Source organism: Rissa tridactyla, chromosome 6 (assembly GCF_028500815.1).
Source record: "Rissa tridactyla isolate bRisTri1 chromosome 6, bRisTri1.patW.cur.20221130, whole genome shotgun sequence".
NCBI classification, from domain to species: Eukaryota; Metazoa; Chordata; class Aves; order Charadriiformes; family Laridae; genus Rissa; species Rissa tridactyla.
Genome location: NC_071471.1, coordinates 8968523 through 8987845, shown reverse-complemented (window position 1 = coordinate 8987845; position 19323 = coordinate 8968523). Strand labels below are relative to the sequence as shown.

The window sequence follows — 19323 nt, the reverse complement described above, 5'->3', positions numbered from 1 at the left end:
CGGAGCAACCCCCTCGGTTTCATCCTCGTTTACAGCGATTTTCCAGCCGGTTACATAGTTTCCGGGGTGAAATCCTGGCCCCACTGAACTCAATGGCTAAATTGTTTGTTTCAGCGAGGCAAGGATTTATGCCGAGCTTTGGAGGCCGGGAGGGATGCCGGGTGCCGGCAGCGCATCAGCCTGCGCAGACAAAGGCGTCCATCCCCTCTTTGTCGGGTCTGCCCTCGCCCCAGCAGTGGCTTTGGCCACATCCCATGCCGCCTCCACTGCCCCTCATCGCCAGCGCCTTGTTCTTCACCTCTCTCCCCTCGCTTGGTTCCTCCAAGCTCTGCCCTCTTTGGGGACCCCCGAGCATCCCCCTGTGATGCCGAGGGGCTGGTGGGACCCCCTGCTCTTCCAGATGCCGAGGGGATAGCTGCCATCCTCATCCTCTCCCCTCTTCCCAAGGCGTTGGTGTCACCTGCGCACCACACCAGCCCTTAATGTGTAACCTTATAAACATTATAATGTAATCTTATAAATATTATAATCTTTATAAACTCCCACCGCTTGAGCCCTGGTCCCACAGACCAAGGGCAACGGAGACCAAGTTGTAAGGTAAGAGCAACCTCACGCTTTGGTGCCATGATGGAACCGTGATGGTTTAATTCCTTCTGTCTGCAAGAACTGGCCAAAGCCAAACTGAAAAGCACAGAAATACAACATACTTTTTTTTCTAACAAGGCTTCTTTATTTTGATTTAAAGAACCTGAAGGTTGAAGACCTTATCATCTCCATTGACCATCTGCTATGTTATCCAATTACCCTCATTATTATAAATAAACATCCTATTTCTAGCTTAGATTTACTGAATTCTGCTTTTGACCAGAGGACTCTATTAGAACTTCCTTTTTTATCAGGTATTTTAACGGTTCCCTTGATGTCAATTTTCCCCCCACTTGTCCCGGAGAGGAGCCAGGGGCAGCTCTGCCTGGGGCTGGAGAGCCCCACACGAGCCTCCCTGCCTCCCACAGCAATTTTTTCCCCTAAAATCCCCTTCGGCAGCAGAGCCCGCAGGGTCCTGAGCACCAACACAGCCCTTTTCATCTGCCACCCCCCGGGATCTACATAGCAGTGGGGCAGCAAAGATTGGAAAGACGGCCCACACCATACAGCAATCTTGCAACATTTCATCCAATAGCTAAAATAAAATTTCTTTAAAAATCCAAAATCATACATAAATAGTGTAAATGTTTCCGGTTTAATCCTTATTTTTTAAAAGTATGCTTTTTCTTTCATAAACATATGCAGAGGAAGATGATCAAAAGAATCCCGTGTCTTTAAAAACAAGACAATCTCCCGTATCAGGTCACCGCTCTCTTCCGCAAATAACATTATTTCCAAATCTTTTCCAATTCTGTCGTATGTTGTACGCGCACTGCCGAGAGAATAACAGCCTTCGCAGAGATTTTGGCTTCTCCCATTTTTGTTTAAGCACCTAATTCTATTCAAGTTAAAATTAATCAAGTAAAAGAAAAAAAAAATTATAAAAAGTTTATAAAACAAAAAAAATTATACAACGTAAAAAATTATCTTATAAAAATTGACAGACTATACAGAAAAGAGTGAAGAAGAAATTCCCAGGGAAAATTCAAAGCTGCCTGGAGTTAATAGTGGTGTGCCCGTGAAACCAGCCTTCGGGTTTTTAGAAGACAGAACCACAGCTTAACAAGGACTGAATGTACACAAGTATATACAGTAATTATGTATATATACAGTGATTACGCAAAGGAAATTATCTGCAAGTTTAGGATTATTCTTCCCTGATCTTGGGCATCTGTGAGAAATACAATGGACCTCATGATTTTGGCAGTTCAATTTTTTTTTTTTGTTTAAGGGGATGAAAGTTCCTGCATAACTTTTCTCCCTGTCTTTCCCTGATGTCAATAAAAACGTTTCCAGACAACGATCATATACCTGAATAAGGTAAACTGTTTTTTTCCAGTGTTCATGTCTTTTAGGACTGGCTCAGATGGGACAAAGCTGGGTGGCAGTGTTGGGTTTTCCCCCCGCCGCGATGCTGGGATCCACCGCGTGAGGAATTGCTCCCGAAAGCCCGACGTGTGCTTATAGCTGCGCCAAATTTCATTATTCACATTTCTTGCGAAGATCCTGCCTACGCAGCCCACTGAGTGGTGATGCCCTGCATCTTCCTTCCCCAACCTCAGCGGGATCCCAGGGAAGCGGCCGGAGAAGCTTCGCTCCCACCGCGCTCCTAGCTCCGGCTTCACCCGCTCAGCATCCCTCCGAGAAACCTGAGGAAAGGAACACGCACAAACACGCCGAGGTTATCTGACCTCTACAAGTTATTGCAATATTCGAGTTGAATAATAAACGTATTAAAACCCCGTGAGACAGCAGGAGGCTGTGGTGCAGACGGGTTTGTGAGGGAGCACGAACAGGCAGGTTGCTTTTAGGGAGAATTAAGAAAGAACAAAGTTTTGCCTGTTCCAGAAAAAAAAAAATAAAAAAAAAATAAAAAATATATATATTTAGTTTTTGAGAAAGGCTCCCCTTGGCTGGCTGAGTTCTCAGCCCACTGAACAACTGTGGTTTGCACAAGGTGAACCAAACATAAAGAGACCCCCAGAAATCGGTGGGAGCACCCGTGGGCAGTAAGGACATACAGACACACAGGGGTCTGCAGGACCGACCCACTAAGTCATCTACCGGGGAAGGTGTTAATTAACTGTTCCTAAAATACATAAGAATAAAGACCCCAACATCTCTTCTTTGGACTCCTTGAGGAAAATCAAGAATTGGTTTAGGTATGTAACGCCGACCGGTTTGGCCACGACAGCCAGGTCACGCACCCAGCACTCCCAACACAGCCAAAAAATTGTTCATTTTATATCAGTTTCTGAAGGGAAGTATAAAAATGACACAAGTCAGTCAGTCATTATTAATACGAGAAGGGAGACAACTTTGACCTACACAGTAAAACACGTACTAGGTATTCGGTAAACTCTCCGATGCAAGTTCTTAAAATACATCCGAAACACAGTGATGTAATTAAATAAATAAAATGGGGAGGCGATACCTTGCAGGGCTTGCAGTATCTCATAGGGTGCTTTTTCATGGAGACTTCTGTACAAAGCTTCTGCAGTTCCATTGCTTTTTTCTCTGTCTCTCCACTTGCTTAACAGCAGAAACTTTTGCATGTTAACTTCTTCCTCCGTTGCCTGAATCTGCTCAATGTCTTTCATTTCCATCTGAAGACACTCAATGGCGATTTCTCTCCACTGCCGACCAAACAACTTTGCGATCACCATCAGCTGCCGATCAGTTAAGGTTTTTGGTTCGATTCCATCTGAAAAGACATGGAACAAAAATCAGATTTAACATTGCTCTTGTCATTAAACTGACACTATTAGCTTTGTGCGTGGCCAGGGACATACGAGGAAGGTGATCTTATTATCCAGGTTATCCAGCAAGGTCAGAGCCAAGCGCTGGAGAAGAGCTCCTGAAGGACTAAGAAGTCTGGCTCATGAAGATGGTAACATCTGATTGCACGATTCCTGTTGTAAAGGGCTTTTTCCCCATTTATAAGCAGCTATTCATCCAGCAGAAGAACCTCCCTTGGTACGTTAGGTTACCAAGCACCCAGAGATTTTGAGATATATAACGTTAAGGCCCCGCTAAGCACTCCTTACCTCCCAGCAAGTTCAGATGCCTGTTGTTCCTGAAACCTACAGCTGCTCCAGAAAGGTGACGTTTGTTTTTCCTTTTAATTACAACGGCTCAGAAGCCTCAGCCCGTGCTGTTACACGGCGCGAGCTGCTTTCCTTCTCCGCGTCACCAATTTCACATACAACTGAAGTTTTGAGAGATGGAAGCTCTCCCTCTGGTGGCTACGTGGCTACTTTTGCTGATTATTTTTTTGCCCATTATTTATTGAACTAACATTATTTCTTCTGTATTTTTTTCCAAGGAACGAGTAGTAAATGAGGAGTTTCTGGGTGGCAGCTCCCAGACACCAAGCATTCCTGACCATCGGGACATCACGCGTCAACAATAAACGCGAGATCATTTTTTTTTTTTTTTCCAGAAAAACTCAGCTGCTTATAGCTCAGGAGACATCCCAAATGCAAAATAAATCTGAGACAGGTAGCAGAAGCTCCTTCCAAAAACATAACTGTTGCCCAGTCTTAGAAGACAATACCATTTTAGCTGACCCTTTTAAATCAAATTTCCTAGCTGCTTCTCCCTGTTTATTTACCAACGGAATGAAAGTGTACCAAAACACACAAATGTAGGTACAAATCCCGTATCTACAAAAGCAGCGCTTTCCCCTCCTATATCCCCTCCCACGCTCTTAAAAAGAAGTGAGCTCAGGTTCAATTCATGGGATATAAAAAAACAGAACAAAAAGACAATCCAAACCTGTTATTTAAAATGACACAGAAATGCTCTACCTTCAGTGTTGCCGGTTTTCTGCTTTTTGCTACAGAGCTCCTCTTCTTCCGAAATGCTGAGGGCTGTTTTCCGTTTTTTGACGCCTAAAAAGCAAGCGGGAGCTGATGTTACTTCTTGCACGTCGCTCGAGCTGCAATGGCAAGCGAGGTGCACAGAAAATAGGCAACGCCGACTTCGCCTCAAATCAACTTACCCGCTGCGCTTCTTTTCTGCTCGTTTTTGTTCTGATCGTAATGGATCCAGTCACCTGGGAAACAGTTTTCGGAGGAAACAAAAGGTGAGGTAGGAACTCCCATTGCTGTGCCCTACATCCAGCAACTCCCTGGCACAAACCCAAGCTGCTGGGTGGATTCCGGCTGCTGACCTAAGATTTTCTATTAATGAGATGACTTTTCCCCTTTTATCCAACGTGCTGCAGCACGCCACCTATAATACGCAGTAAGGATTGAGTATTATTCCCAGTAAGTAAAACTAAAGCGGAGCGTCCTCCCGCACGGCCCGCATCCCCGAGGCCTTCGCCTGTTTGCTGAAGAGGGATGCTGCAGGTTACTGCAACATCCCCTGCGTGACCCCCCGGAGCTCTTCCCTTCGTGTTTTAACACTTCCAGCTCCAAACCTCGCCACTTTAACAGCAGGGATTTCAGTGTATCCAAGGGCTGAATTATACCCCAACTCCTGCATCTTTCCAGCGGGAAGAAACCCGTGGTGGAAGCCCAAAGACTCACTCTCTCGTAGCTTTGCCTTCCATACGGTCGCATCAGACTCCAGCTCAACCAAAGACAAGGTGAAGTCGTCGGGTTTCTCCAAATAGACTTCAATGTAACTTTTTAGTTTCAAGAGAGATCCGTCAACAAATTCAATTTCCTATGCAATGTAAATATGTTAAAAATAAATATTTACCCAAAACATAAACTAAAGAGGAGGTATTTGGCTGTTGGCACAAATCTGAGCCCAACTCCAACCCTCCCAGAGTTTTGCTGTTGACTTTAGCATCAGGATTTCACCCCGATATTTTAGGGCTCCAAGAGGCAAATGCTTTCTGCAGCAGTGGAAAAAGAATGTGAAAAATGCCCTTAACGCTAGCGCAGGAAAAGTCACGTCGTACCACATTTCTAATGAAGCCGCAATGCATGAAATGAGGGTGGTGTAAGGGACTTACCTCTGGAGTTATTTCAGCTTCTGGCTCACAAACTAATCTATACCTCTTTCCGTTCTGTAGTAATTTTTGGCATACAGGGGGCTTGTCAATCTTAATGAATTTCTTATTTGAATGTTTTACAGCTCTTGCGATATCCTAAAATTTAAAAATACGATTTAAAGGTTACTCACTTCGGTAAAGGAATTAACATTTAAAACCTGTGCTAATGCGGCTCCTTGGGCTTTTCTCTGTCCCCAGCTCTATGAAGTGTCCATGACCTGTTCCACAGGGCAAAATTTACAGAAAGCTGTGCGCTAAACACCATCCTCAATAAACATCAAATAAACTTCTTCAGTTGTTCTGCTACGTGGGTGAAATTAGATAGAAGAGGTCTGCAACCCCAGTAAAAGGAAGGTTATTCATTGCTGTCCTTTCTTGGTGTTTGCCTACATATTGTAGCGGGGAACGGGTGAGAAGACAAGCCCTTTTAGGTATAAATCCTGAGCTCCGTGGCTTTTAGTGGTAAACAGGTTTCTGATGTATTTCCTTTCTCTAGCAGCTTGGGAGTGAGCACATGGGCTGGTACAACTGCTTAAGTATCATGTCCTAAGTTGGCAGACCTTTTCGGTACGGAAGTCTTGTTATGCATATATAAAAATATATATATTTCTCTCTCCAGAGCTTTGCATGCAAACACTGGGGCGAGAGAAGAGCATCTCTTCACTGTACCCCATCCTGAACACAACATCCCCATAACCAGCCCTACCAGTGTTTCTATGTCACATCACCCTGCAGCCCTGACACGAGCCACACCTTTATAAAGGAGTCGTTGTTTGTAGCCACGTAGACCCGAAAGGATAAGGAGGGATGCTGGTCGACGACTTTGTAGAGGATGACGGCGCCGTGGTACTGCACGGGCTCCTGGCTCTGGATGAGCGGTCCCACCGGTGAGAGCGAGCTCACCAGCCACTTCACGTGCGAGGCCGAGTAGTCGGCGGAGGGCTCGATGGCTGCGCCCTCGCCTTTGATGTGCAAAACCTTGAAGGCCATGCCAGCGCCATGATCTGCGGGGACACAGGGATGTCTCAGCGCCTCCTGCGCCGGGGAGCCGGCAGCCTCCCGCGCCCGCCGGGCCGGTGGCCGGCACTCACCGCCGAGGCAGAGGGAGTGGGGAAACTGGATGGAGGTAAGAGCGTGGGACGAGTCGCAGCACACGTCGAAGAGAGGGCCGCCCACGATCCACGGCTTTTCCACGAGGTTGGCGTATTTGCTCCAGGATAAGAGGGAATATGTGATTTTAACGGCCTCTGTGACCTCAAAAATCAAGCCCGTGAGGCTGCACTGGTAAGTCCCCTCGGCGTCCAGCTGCACCCTGCCGTGGGCAAGAGTGACCTGGTTAGTTTAGTTTCTGCCGCCTAGTAAATACCATAAAAATGTGGTTTGCAAGGGATAACAGAGAAGCTCCCTTCCCAACAAGCACAGAGCACTTTATCTGGATAGCACAGATGCCACAACAATTTTTTTTCTCCAGTTCTATGTTTAAACCGTCACTGAAGTGTTAAAAACTGTCCGGGAGGACCCAGCCAGTGCCTGCAAAATAGCTGTAATGAACGTTTTGCATAACATTTCCTGCAAGCAAAGCAGCTGCTTTTACACGAAGGACTCAGCCCAGCTCCCATCAATGTCGGAGCCAACATCGTACACTGACAACACCCACACCACGCACAGACGCCACCGACATCACACACGAACGCCACCGACATCACACAGCCACGACAACTTCCAAGCCAGAGAGAGGGAGCACAAGGCCGGCGTCCAGCAAAAAATGCAAGGTCAGTGCAAATGGTGAGGATGAGTATTCCTGCAAAGCAGGGCAAGACCCCTCATGTGTGTCCAGAATGAAAAAGCACATAAAAATGTGCCTGATGTTAATTACTGCAGCAAGATGAGGCAGGCAGGAAGCCGTCCTAAGAGCTTTCTTGGACCAAGATCTGGAGGCAGCAAGGGAAGCTGCTCTAAATTGTTTATTTTTAAGGATTTGGGGGCATCCGTTATAACTCCAAATGTATTTGTGCACCAAATTAGTCTTTTTCCCACTTAAATTGGAGAGAGAAGTAACTTGATGAGAACAATATAAATGTATACCCATCATATTAAAATAAAACATACGCATGCTGTCCTCCAGCAAGTCTCCTGGGGGTCACTTGCTCCTTCTGGTCCTACATAGATAAAAGAAAAATACATATTTAAAAATGTGACGGGAGCGCAGAATTACAATTTGCAGATTATCTCCTGCAAAATATGCGGGGTTTGGGGTGTTTTTGTTTTTTTTTTTTTATAAACATACGTTTACATTTCTGCAGTGCTCGCAGGGTGGCAGACAGTTCACTCCTAGTGAGAAAACAGGAAGATCAGCTCATTAAAAGCAAAGTAATTCAACGCTCAGAAAAATAAAACCCAGCCCTCAAGAGATCTGCTACTACCTGATTCATTGCAGCGCGGTAGCGGTTCCTTCTCCTCCTGTTCCTCATCTACAAAAAAGAAGTTTGCAGCAAATACCTCAGCCTCCAGCCAGTTTCTGCTCCCGTATTCAGCCAGGACAACCCACTAGTTTAATTTGCTTAGATCAAAAAAATACCCCAGGAGAATACTCCTAAGGCGAAGTTCTTGCACGCACACTTGCACGCCTGCGGGTGCAGGATGCAACATTTGCCAGATCGCATAACTTGCCCAAACTACTGGAAATTTTTGACAGGGGTTAAAAAATTATTAATCCCCACGATGAATTTTATCATGCCAAGTACAAAGTTCAATCACCAGCACGCAAGCTGGCAAAGGTGCTTCCCAGTGGGCAGGAAAGCATGCGAGAGCGACGTATTTGTCCCCAAAATGATTGAAAAGTGCCTGAATCCTCCTTACGAAACCCAACACCGCCGACAGCCAACAGAGCTGACGCATCGGGCAAAAGCTTTTAGCCCGAAGGGTGGATTTTGCAGAAGCCGCGTGGCAGAGCAGTCGTGAGGAGGTGTTGTGACGGGGTGCCTGCCGTCGTGCGGGGACGCGGGCGCCATGCTGCTCGCTCCTGCTCCCCGTCCCACCAACGCCCCTCCCGGCCAGCAGGGACTCCAGCCCCGGGACAACACCACCCTCCTGGGCCGGCAGGCAGATGCGGGAGAAGGCAGAAAATGTATCGCTGCAGCAAACAGCCTGGAAAACATCAGGCAAACACCCGCCAACGCCTTGGCTCCCTGCCCGCAGCGATGCTATTTCTGTCCCCGAGCTGCAGCGGGGCTGCAGTGGCCCGGGGCTACCCTCGGCTCCCACCGGCAGCTCCCTGCACCCACAGCCCTGCGCCGGGGCTCTGTTTGCGTATCGAGGGACGGCACATGCCACCCCCCTTTCCTCAGGTGTGCTCTCTAGCAAGGGGTTGTACGAAAGACATGGAGGTGACGGCTGGGCCAGCACTAAATCAGCCTCTTGCCATCGCATCTCACTCCCCTTGCGCATCACTCAGCGGGGTTGGCTCCCCCACGCCTTGCAAGGCGGATACAAGGAACAAAATAAAAGCACACTCACCCGACCTTCCTCCATCCGACTCCTCCGCATCTGATGAGAAAAAGGTTTGTGATTACTAAAGACTATCAACCTCGCGTGAAACCAGAATAAACTGCTGGTGGTGTAACCCATGTAAGCGCAAACCCGCAGGCTTTTCATCAACAGCAAACGCTTCCTTTAATTCTTTTCCTGTCCATCCTGTTTTGCCACTTTTGCTGCCAACTTTTAAGCAGATTTATAGCCTCTTGGTGTTTGGACAACTACTGTGGTGTAAAAACATCTGCCTGTATTGTGTCTACGAGGCTAAAGCAACATTAGCTGCTGCTCCTCTATTATTGCTCTGCTCAAAACGGAGCGGCTAGGAAATCATTTGCTCACAATAATATCATTCTGCTTTTCAGCATGCAATCACTGAATTAACAGTCTTATACAATAACCCTAAGACCGTTCCCATGAAAAGAAGCTGGTTGAAACTGAACATACATTTCAAAACGGAGAAAATACCGCAAAGCGATGCTCACCTGACTCCTCTTCCGAGCTACTGCTGGAGCTGTTTTCGGAACCATCCTCTCCTTAACAAAACACCCCGTTAATCACAGGCAGAATGAAATAAAGCAATGCCACAAGTAAGTAAAAGGATACAATAAGAAGTTTAAATACATCAGGTTGGTCAGCAAGTTAGATAGCGTAACAGAGTAGAAAAAACACTGAGGCAGAGAGGAGCATCAGAGCATCAAATCCTAGCATCAGAGAAGACTTAGGGGTCAGGCCCTTCTAAAGGGTATGTGTGATGTTCAAGATGCCTAATTTTAATATTTCATACAAACTGGGACTATTCAGGAGCTTCACCCATGGCACATCCCAGTTCACCCAGTTAAATTATGGTTTTCACATGAGATGGGAGAAGCATCAGTGGGAGCCGGTGTGTTCCACCAGTGACATGACTCATGGGGATGCGCCACATGCATAAGTTGAAGAGAAACCAGTATTGCAAAGCAAGTGACTTGAGGAGTTGCAGCAGTGTCTACACTGCGGTTTTATCACGGGGGCAATGGGGGGCGCGAGGCTGTCCCCGCCACCCCACGTGCGGGGAAAGCCACCAGCCACGGGTGTGCTCACCCACTGGGTGCTCCTCGGCTGAGCCCTCTCCCTCCGCACTGCCGGCCGCCACCTCTGCAAGAGAAAAGCAGGCAGAGCACATAAGCTTGAAAGAAATTTAACTCTTCTCTTGGCGTTTTTGTACTATGCAGGTCAGAGGAAGGGAATAAATAGCAAAGGAATGACAATTTTAAAAATCAGTATAAAAAATCAAAACTCTTATTCATCAGCATAGAGCATTACACTGTATTTTTTAAAGCCAGCAGTTATAAAATCGTCGTTCCTGTTCCAAAGGATGGGCATTTTTCATAACAAACCCATTTGACGTGCTGTATTTCACAAAATTACTGTACCTTTTTCATCTGACGAGAGGGACTCAGCTCCGCTGGAAGATAAAACGGGCAATACGTGAGCAGATCGGTCAGACCTTTGCCACACCTTCACACGAGCTGGCATTTACCCACCTCCCTGCCCGCTGGCATCGCTCCCTGGCTTAGCCAGGGAATCAGAGGTAACCTAAGGTTACTTAGGATGGGAGGTTGGTGATTAAAAATTAATTTTCTCTATCATCACTCATGGCCCCGGCTCTCGCCCTTGCCGTGCCAGGGACGCCTGGCTCTGCTGCGCATGTTTCCCTCTGGCACAAACCCTCGGCCCCAGCCCCTTTTGCAAAGCGCCCGGTGTTTGTGTGCCAGGCGCCCATTGGTTTTGGTGGGAATCCAACCAATCTTCTTCGGTGAGGTGTGAAGCTCAGATAAATGCGGTGGCTCAGACATGGCAGATGACTCCAACAGACCCCATCGCCCATCTGTGGCAAAGCCAGACCAACCTTCAGTCCCCGTTTGCTCTCAGAAAGGGGAAATGTGCTGCTTTTATCATTTATGTGTAAAGATCAGGTCTGAAAATGTTTCTGTGAAGCTCCACAAAGCTCCACAATGTCCTCCCTGCAGCCCGACTGAATAACCACCATAAAAGCTGCTGCTGAGGAAGGGAACTGCCCTGGGCGCAGTTACCGTAAACCAGCAGGTGACATCCAGCTCTCCTTCGCTTCGGTGGCACAAACAACTACGCCAGCCCCTCCGCCCTGCCAGCGGCCAGCTGGAACAGCAGCCATATGCCATGCGGGCAGGCAAAGATCAAATATTCCCTCACTCTTTGGAGGCAGGTGGGGGATTTCAGTGATGCCTCGGTGATGCCTCGGGATGCTGGTGATGCCGGAGCCAAGCAGCAGGAGTTACTCTTCAGCAGCTTAGCTCAGGAGGCTGATTTTGACCTTCCCGGGCTGCCACCGTGCATCCAGAGCCCGTCCGCTCCGGTCCCCACCTCCCCAAGGCAGAACCAACAGCAGAGGGGTGCCACCGGAGTGGCTGGACATCAGCACGGGGGTCAGAGCCTCAGCTGCTGCCATGGTGGGCTGGCTCAAACACAAAATTCAAATACAAAAAATAAATAGGTGGTAAAGACAGCCATACATTAGGTAATCCCCTAATGTATGGCTGAGGCACTAGGTGAAGCGATGCAAGCAAGGGGGCGTCCTGGGTGAAGCATGGCGGGGCGGGCAGCAGCGCAGGGATGCTCCCACGCAGCCTGGAGCTGGAAGAGTTTATCTGCCAAGGGCAGGGAAAACGCTGCTGCGGCCAGTTAAGACACACAGGAGAAACTGGGCAAAGGTTTCACCGCGGGCACGAATGGGAAATTACACAACAGGGTTTGTGCTTCCAAACTGTATCTTAAAAATAAGTAAATAATGACATAGCATCTGCAAGACTTGGACAAAGCCTGGATATACCCCAGAGACGGGGCCCGAGCCAAGTGCTGTTTGTGCAACCCATCCACCAAGTGCTGACTTGCTAAATAAGGTTGGCCTGCAGCAGCCTTATACCCCTCACAGCTGCATTTCCCTCCTCCTGGGCTAAAAAAACACGCTCCGGAGGAGAGAAGCAGGGAGAGAAGAAAAAACCAAAAACGACCCAGCCCTATTCAGTGTAAGAAATTATTGCCAAAATTAATTACAATAGGAAAGAGAGGCATTGCCAGCTTCACCCCCTGCCCTGCACGGTTGTGATGGTGTTTCCCAGCCCCCGCTGAAGCAAAACCAAAGCGGGGCGACTCCGGCTTTAGAGGGGAGAGATAAACAGGCTCCATTCTCCACCGCCCCAGCTGCCGCCAGTTAGGGCAATCCCCGGGCTGTAGCCGGGGCAGCGGGGCGGGGCGGGGGGGGCAGGCGGAGCGGGGGGGCCGGGGCGGAGCGGAGCCGGTGGAGCGGGAACGGCGCTGGCTCGCCCAGCGCTTTTGTTCGCCGGAGGAGAGGATGCCGAGCGGGGCCGCGGGAGGCTGCGCCGACACGGCGGCGGGGGAAGGGGGGGAGCGGAGGGGCAGGGCTTGGGGAACCCCCGCTGCAGGTGCAAGGCTGGGCCCTGCGCCCCAAAACCGCTGCGGCTTGCGGAGAGAGTGGGGGGGAGGACCCTCTGGGCGCTGCACCTTCGCTGGGGTCCGGCAAGGTGGGGGAGATGGGGGGACGGGAAGCGATGGAGAGGGCGGTGATGCTGGGGGCGGGGGCTACGGAAGGGGAGATGGAGGAGATAGGAGGATGCTGGGGGATGCAGATGATGGGGGGGTGGGGAGGGGATGGGGCTGGAAGGATGCTGGGGGGCTGGGGAGGATGCTGGAGGGGGATCGGGAGGGACTGGGAGGGCAGGGGGACGTCGGGAGGGGCTGGGGGAGCAGGGAAACATCGGGAGAGACTGGGGGAGGAGGGGGGCCACGGGGAGGGGCTGGGGGTGCAGGGGGAAGGGTTGGGGGTGCAGGGGGGCATCGGGAGGATGCGGGGAGGGGGAAGGTAAGTTGCTGGGGGTATAGGGGCGGGAGGATGCCGGCCAGGCCCGGGGGCTCCCGGGGATGCTGGGGAGAGCGCTGGGGCCGGGGTGGGGCGGCGCACGGCGAGGGGCAGCCGGGCCCCCCTGGTCCCCCCCGTCCCCGCTCACCTGTCGGGCTCCTGCCCGCGGCGGGACATCGCGGAGGAGGCGGGAGCGGGAGGCGGGAGCGGCGCGGCGGGGCCCGGCGGGCAAGCACCGCCTCCCCAGGCGGGAGGGGCGGGCGGTCCCCATAGCGGCCACGCCCCTCGGCCACGCCCCGGCCACGCCCCTGCCGCCTGTGCATCCCCCGGAAGCCTGGCGTACGGTGCTGGGTCCGGGTGCTGGGTCCGTGTCTATGTACATCTGCTGTACACACACACACGCACCAGGTGCTACGTACACACACGGCATACACTGGTATATTAGGTATATACTGTATAGATATGTATGTATGTATATACACACTACATATGTGTACTAGCTACACCAGTATACACATGCACTAGATATATGCTCTGTAGATCCATACTTGTATATACACATATGTATGTATATCGCACTTATACACACATGCTCTCTCAGCATAGGTACAGATATATATGGTATGCCTTCATAAATGTGTATATACTATTCATATACTGGACATATTAGGTATTACATATTAGAATAGAATAGAATCATGGAGTAGTTTGGGTTGGAAGGGACCTTAAAGACCATCCAGTTCCACCCCCCTGCCCTGGGCAGGGACACCTCCCACCAGACCAGGTTGCTCCAAGCCCCATCCAGCCTGGCCTTGAACACCTCCAGGGATGGGGCAGCCACAGCTCCTCTGGGCCACCTGGGCCAGGGGCTCACCACCCTCACAGTCAAGAATTTCTTCCCAATATCTAATCTAAATCTCCTCTCCAGTTTAAAACTGTTAACCCTCGTCCTATGGCTCCACTCCCTGATCCAGAGTCCCTCCCCAGCTCTCCTGTAGCCCCTCTAGGGACTGGAAGGGGCTCTAAGGTCTCCCCGGAGCCTTCTCTTCTCCAGGCTGAACACCCCCAGCGCTCTCAGCCTGTCCTCACAGCAGAGGGGCTCCAGCCTCTGATCATCTTTGTGACCTCCTCTGGACTCGCTCCAACAGGTCCATGTCCTTATGTTGTGGGCCCCAGAGCTGGACATGGAATGGAATGGAATGGAATAGAGGTATTGTATATACATACTAGATACATAGCGTCTATAGATATATGTCAATATATACAGTAAAATGTCTCACCTCTGCACACACACAGTATCTGGACACACCAAGCTGCCAGACGGGGCATGAGGGCTGCCAGCTCACACACCAGAGGTGGCAGGGATGGGGTCCACACTGCTGGGGGACGGCAGGCTGTGGTCCGACCCGGGCACACCAGCACATAGGCTGGCACCACCACCCATTTCCCGGCTGGTGCCACATGGGAACCCAGGCACCAAACACAGGGCAGGAAAGCACTGCCTGTGCCGCTGCTGCCGCTCCCATTTCCCCTTTGCTAACCCTGCGGGCGGGCAGGGTGCCAGGACAGCCAGCGCCCAGGGCCACCCTGGCATCACCCGCCATCCTCTGCCAGAGGGAAACTCCATGGGCAGCTCCGCACGCTGCCAGGGAGTTCAGGAAGGAAAAATGCCAGATGCTGCCCTCGCCATTGCCACATCAGGATCTGCCTCGGAGATGGTGGCAGAGCCACCTGTTAAAAAAAAAAATAAATAAATACAAGAAAGAACAAAACTAGCCCAAACCTGCAGCAGCACATATTTTTTTTTTTTTTTTTTTTTTTAAAAAAAAGAGAATATAAGCTTCTCCACCAGAAGCATTTTGGTAATAAAGTGCTCCTGGAGATTCTAAGGTGCCCCTAGCAATGCAGCCAACAGCCCCTCTGCCCTGGGATTGCCAGCAGACAGCACTCGCCTCTGCAGGGCAGGAAAACGATCCCGTGAGAGCCTGCCGAACCCAGGCGAGGGCTGCGTGGGGATTTCCAGGCCTCCAGGCAGGCTCTGGACAACAAAACCCTTGCACACCCTCGCTCCTCACCCCTGTGCCGCTGCCTGCCAGCCGAGCGCACCAGGTGGGAAACATCCAAAGTCATCTCAGTTTGCGCCCAGACAAGCTAAGCCATTTGGGAAGAGGGTGTTTCTGACGTGTTCGTTATAAAGTTATTTCTCTTATGCCAAAAGCTCATCCAGCCTTGGCCTGGACCTCAGCATCGCCCTCCTCCCCTTGTGCCAACCCCAAACCTCCAGGGCGCAGGCTGGGTACGGGGTCACCCTTCGTGTGTCCGCCCTGGGCACACAGCAGTAAAAAAAGATAAGCTCTATAAACAAGCATAAGTATATAAGTAAACACAGTCTGAAAATGCCGTTCCAGGTGCCTTTGAAGTGCTTGGCTCCCACATCCTCCCGCGCTGGGTATGAACACGCTGGATGTGGCATCGGGAGCCTCCCGGCGCTGCCCCTCTCCCCCGTGCATCCAGCCCCTCTGCATCCTGCCAGCCCCATCCTGCCAAACAGTGCTGGAAAATCTGTATCCCCAGGAAAATACACGTGCAGAGCTCAGGGGAACAAGCTATAAGAGGCAGAGATGAAGAAGCCAAAGTTGCCGAAGGAAATCCCCTTGCAAGCAACATCCTGCCGCCAGGCCAGGCACTGGCGAGTCCAGCCTGGAACAAACTAAAGGAAAAAGTTCATGGAACAAAGGACAAGAATTTGAAAGTGAAAATAAGTGCCCACAATAGGACACAATGGAGAGTAAATAAGAAAAAAAAAATAATAGCAAGGCAGAAGAGAAATGAGAAACGGAAGATGGCTCTGTGCTGCAGAGGGCTTGGGCTGGTGGGTTTTGTCTTTCCTGGCCCCATCCCCTGGCTGCCACTCAGAGCTTGCTAAGGGGGGCTCTCCCAAACCATTATTTTCCTGACTTTTTCCAGACATTCTCACACTGAGGTGAAGAAATGCATTCGTGCAATAAAAGTCCCGATAGCTATGCCAACACAAAGTATTCATAAATTATCCCAGGGCAGGCTCAACCCGGCGCACATTGTTTGTAGATTCACACAGCAGTTGTATCACTTGGTCCAAAATACTCAAATTAAGTCTTTTCCTTCGAGGGCCTGATTCAGCACCAGCACACACTGGTCCAGTTTTGCATCAGCAACCCTTTACCGGTTTAAACCGGAGCCATGCAGGGGTGAAGCAAGGCTCGAATTCAGTTTCCTGAAGCAGAAATCGTCTTTCTTTCAAGGACAGGGACAGAACTGATAGCGATTTACCAGTAGCTTTAATGGCACTTGATAAGCTAGTCCTTCCTGCAGAAAGAGAAAGTTGAACTGTTAATGGCACCTCGGGGCAAGCTCTCACAGGCAGCACCACGGGGTTTTCCTGCCTCTTGTCTCCGAGAGGAGACACGTGAGTTCCCCATCGCTGAGGTCTGCTGGGCGAAACCACCCCGAGAGCGGCCATCCGAGCCTCTGCAGAGGTTCAGGATGTGGAGTCTGAGACGCCTTCAGATTTTCCCGAGGGTGCTAAGCACTTGTCACCTAAAAATCAAGCTCCACTTGAGCGATTCAGGTGGGGCACTGCAAACGCAGCCACCCAAAGCCACCCAGAGCATTTTCACCCTCCTACATTTCCCCCCTGGTTGCAGAAACATCCCCCAGTTCCCCGGTCTGTCCCAGCTGTCAGGCTGCGAACGAGCAACACCACTTCCACCAGAGACTGCTCAATTTTACAAATGGGGACAAATCATATAAACACGGCGCCTGTGACAATAGATGCAGGATGGCACTTTGTCTAAGGAGCGAGATGAGACAAAGAGCCATCTCTTCTTTCTCCCTCAACGGAGTTGACCAAAGTATTCAGAAGCAGAGTTTTCAGCACAGAAATTGGTAATGACCCTTTACTATTACTGTTACTACTACTACTACCACTACTACCACTATTATTACTATTATTACTTAGAACAGTCTTCACATTTGCTTTTTGAGTAGTATTTGAGCAACTAATGTATTTGCCAGAAAACTTAGAGAAACCAGGAAAGAGACATAAACTGATGTAAATGCTCCCAAATCATCCACTTTGTGGTCCCCGATATCTTTCTGCCCAAGCCAGCCACGAAAACACTAAGTCACAAGGCTGCAGGATTTTCAGTGCTCCGTGGACTCGTATATTTTAATAAAAGCTCCATCAGTGACCAGTTGTACTTGCTGGTTTCAGCTGGCCCTGCACCATCCCAGTACAACAGTGCATGTGTTCCAGCCATGTATGGGATCATTAAAATGAATGCAAAGCGAGAGAATTTATTTGAATGTAGTCAAAGAATAGCTATTCACATATTCATACAGGAATTTGTGAGAGTACCCTGTGCCAAACTTGAATGTGGGCTGTAATTGTTAGCTTAGGACAGTAGGTTATACTGTACAGCTAAATCCCCTTTGTCAGAAAATTGACGTCCTTTCATTCAAATGACACACGAGTCACATACTTTGTATGTGATCCCTTTGCAATTAGCTTAAGGGTGGAATTAGCCGTGTTCAAATTGCAGGGGCAGCATCTGGTCAGTCTTCCAAAGCCCGGCAATTTTCCTTGTTCATACCTGCTCGCCTTGGAACCCCATCGCCAGCTTCTCCTGAGCACGGGCCAGGTCATCATTCATTATTATGCAACTAGATTTTTCCTCTCCAGCTCTTGCTCCATCCTGGAGTTAAACACGCTCTTCCTGCAGCTGCAGGACCATTACTTATTGATAGCGGCAGCATTAAGTCCTCCCCCCTGAAAGGAAGGGCTCAATTTTAACACCATGTTTCCAATTGCTACGGCTTCCTCTTCAGTACCTTCATGTATTGCAGCAACACATCTTGATTCAAAGTAAGACCATCCCCTAAATATTTTCCTATAGCTTGCTGCTATTACATTCACTTACCTGACGCCTACCATCACCTTTCCATAGGTGACAGGGTCACGGGTTATTGTTTGGCTCCAGGAGTGAGCAGCTGGTAGGGGGTGAGGAAGGGAATGGAGCCCACCAGAGCCAGGATCAGACACACTGGTCCCAGGTGATGACCAGGACCCGCCTTTGAAGAGATGGTGGGTGTTGCCTTTCCCTGTGGCAGCTCTGCCAGCCCAGTGGCCCGTTCCTCAAATAATAGGGTGCTGCGCCCGCACCCCCTGTCCCAGGCCTGTGATAGAGAGTAAATAATACTAATTGTGCCGGCAGGATCCCCAGAATGTCCCACCCCAGACTCTCCCACCAACTTCCTCCCATCTCAGAAGCAGCTGGCCAGCCCCCAGCACCCGCTGCAGAGGGACAGTGATGGAGAAGCAGCACCAGCAACGGAGGAGCTGACGAAGGGGAGGAGTGGCTGGAGAGCTGCCCGGCAGAAATGGACTTGAGGGTGTTGGTTGACTAAATATGAGCCATCAGTGTGCCCAGGTGGCCAAGGCGGCCAACAGCATCCTGGCCTGTATCAGGAACAGTGTGGCCAGCAGGACTAGGGCAGTGATCGTCCCCCTGTACTCAGCACCGGTGAGGCCCCACCTCGAGTGCTGTGTCCCGTTTTGGGTCTCTCACCACAGAAAAGACATTGAGGCGCTGGAGCGGGTCCAGAGAAGGGCAACGAAGCTGGTGAGGGGTCTGGAGCACAAGTCCTGTGAGGAGCAGCTGAGGGAGCTGGGGGTGTTCAGCCTGGAGAAAAGGAGGCTGAGGGGAGACCTTCTCCTCTCTACAATTCCCTGAAAGGAGGGGGTAGTGAGGTGGGGGTCGGTCTCTTCTCCCAACTGACAAGCGATAAGACAAAAGGAAACAGCCTCAAGTTGCGCCAGGGAAGGTTTAGGATGGATATTAGGAAAAATTTCTTCACTGAAAGGGTTGTCAAACATTGGAACAGGCTGCGCAGGGAAGCGGTGGAATCACCGTCGCTGGAGGTGTTTAAAAGATGGGTAGACGTGATATCGAGGAACATGATGCTGAGGGACGTGGTGCTTGGGGACGTGGTTTCGTGGTGGTTTTGTCAGTGTTAGGTTGATGGTTGGACTTGATGGTCTTAAAGGTCCCTTCCAAGCTAGACAATTCTATGATTCTAAGAGGAGGGGGCTCCCACCTCGCCTGGTCATTAGGGTAAGAGGATTAATTAGCGGAGGTGCTTTGGGCTGGCGGGCAGCTGGTTTGAGGTGGGTGCTCCCGGGGCTGGGTGTCCCTGTCCCCCA

General features: G+C 50.3%; 1 protein-coding gene across 2 annotated transcripts; it reads right to left on the bottom strand.

The window, feature by feature from the left end:
* Positions 1-722: 722 nt before the first annotated feature.
* Positions 723-13293, bottom strand: LOC128911818 (uncharacterized). Of its 2 annotated transcripts, XM_054207285.1 has the most exons (16): positions 13231-13293; positions 10600-10631; positions 10268-10321; positions 9670-9720; positions 9170-9199; positions 8077-8124; positions 7941-7984; positions 7763-7812; positions 6745-6965; positions 6407-6657; positions 5615-5749; positions 5181-5319; positions 4649-4702; positions 4455-4538; positions 3080-3349; positions 723-2294 (listed from the first exon to the last, which is right to left on the bottom strand). In XM_054207285.1, the coding sequence occupies exons 1-16, from the start codon at positions 13257-13259 to the stop codon at positions 2275-2277; spliced, it is 1512 nt and encodes a 503-aa protein (XP_054063260.1). In that variant the 5' UTR covers positions 13260-13293; the 3' UTR covers positions 723-2274. The 2 variants fall into 2 exon arrangements, with proteins under 2 accessions (XP_054063260.1, XP_054063259.1); XM_054207284.1 differs by lacking the exon at positions 13231-13293 and having other exon boundaries at positions 10600-12294.
* Positions 13294-19323: the final 6030 nt, after the last annotated feature.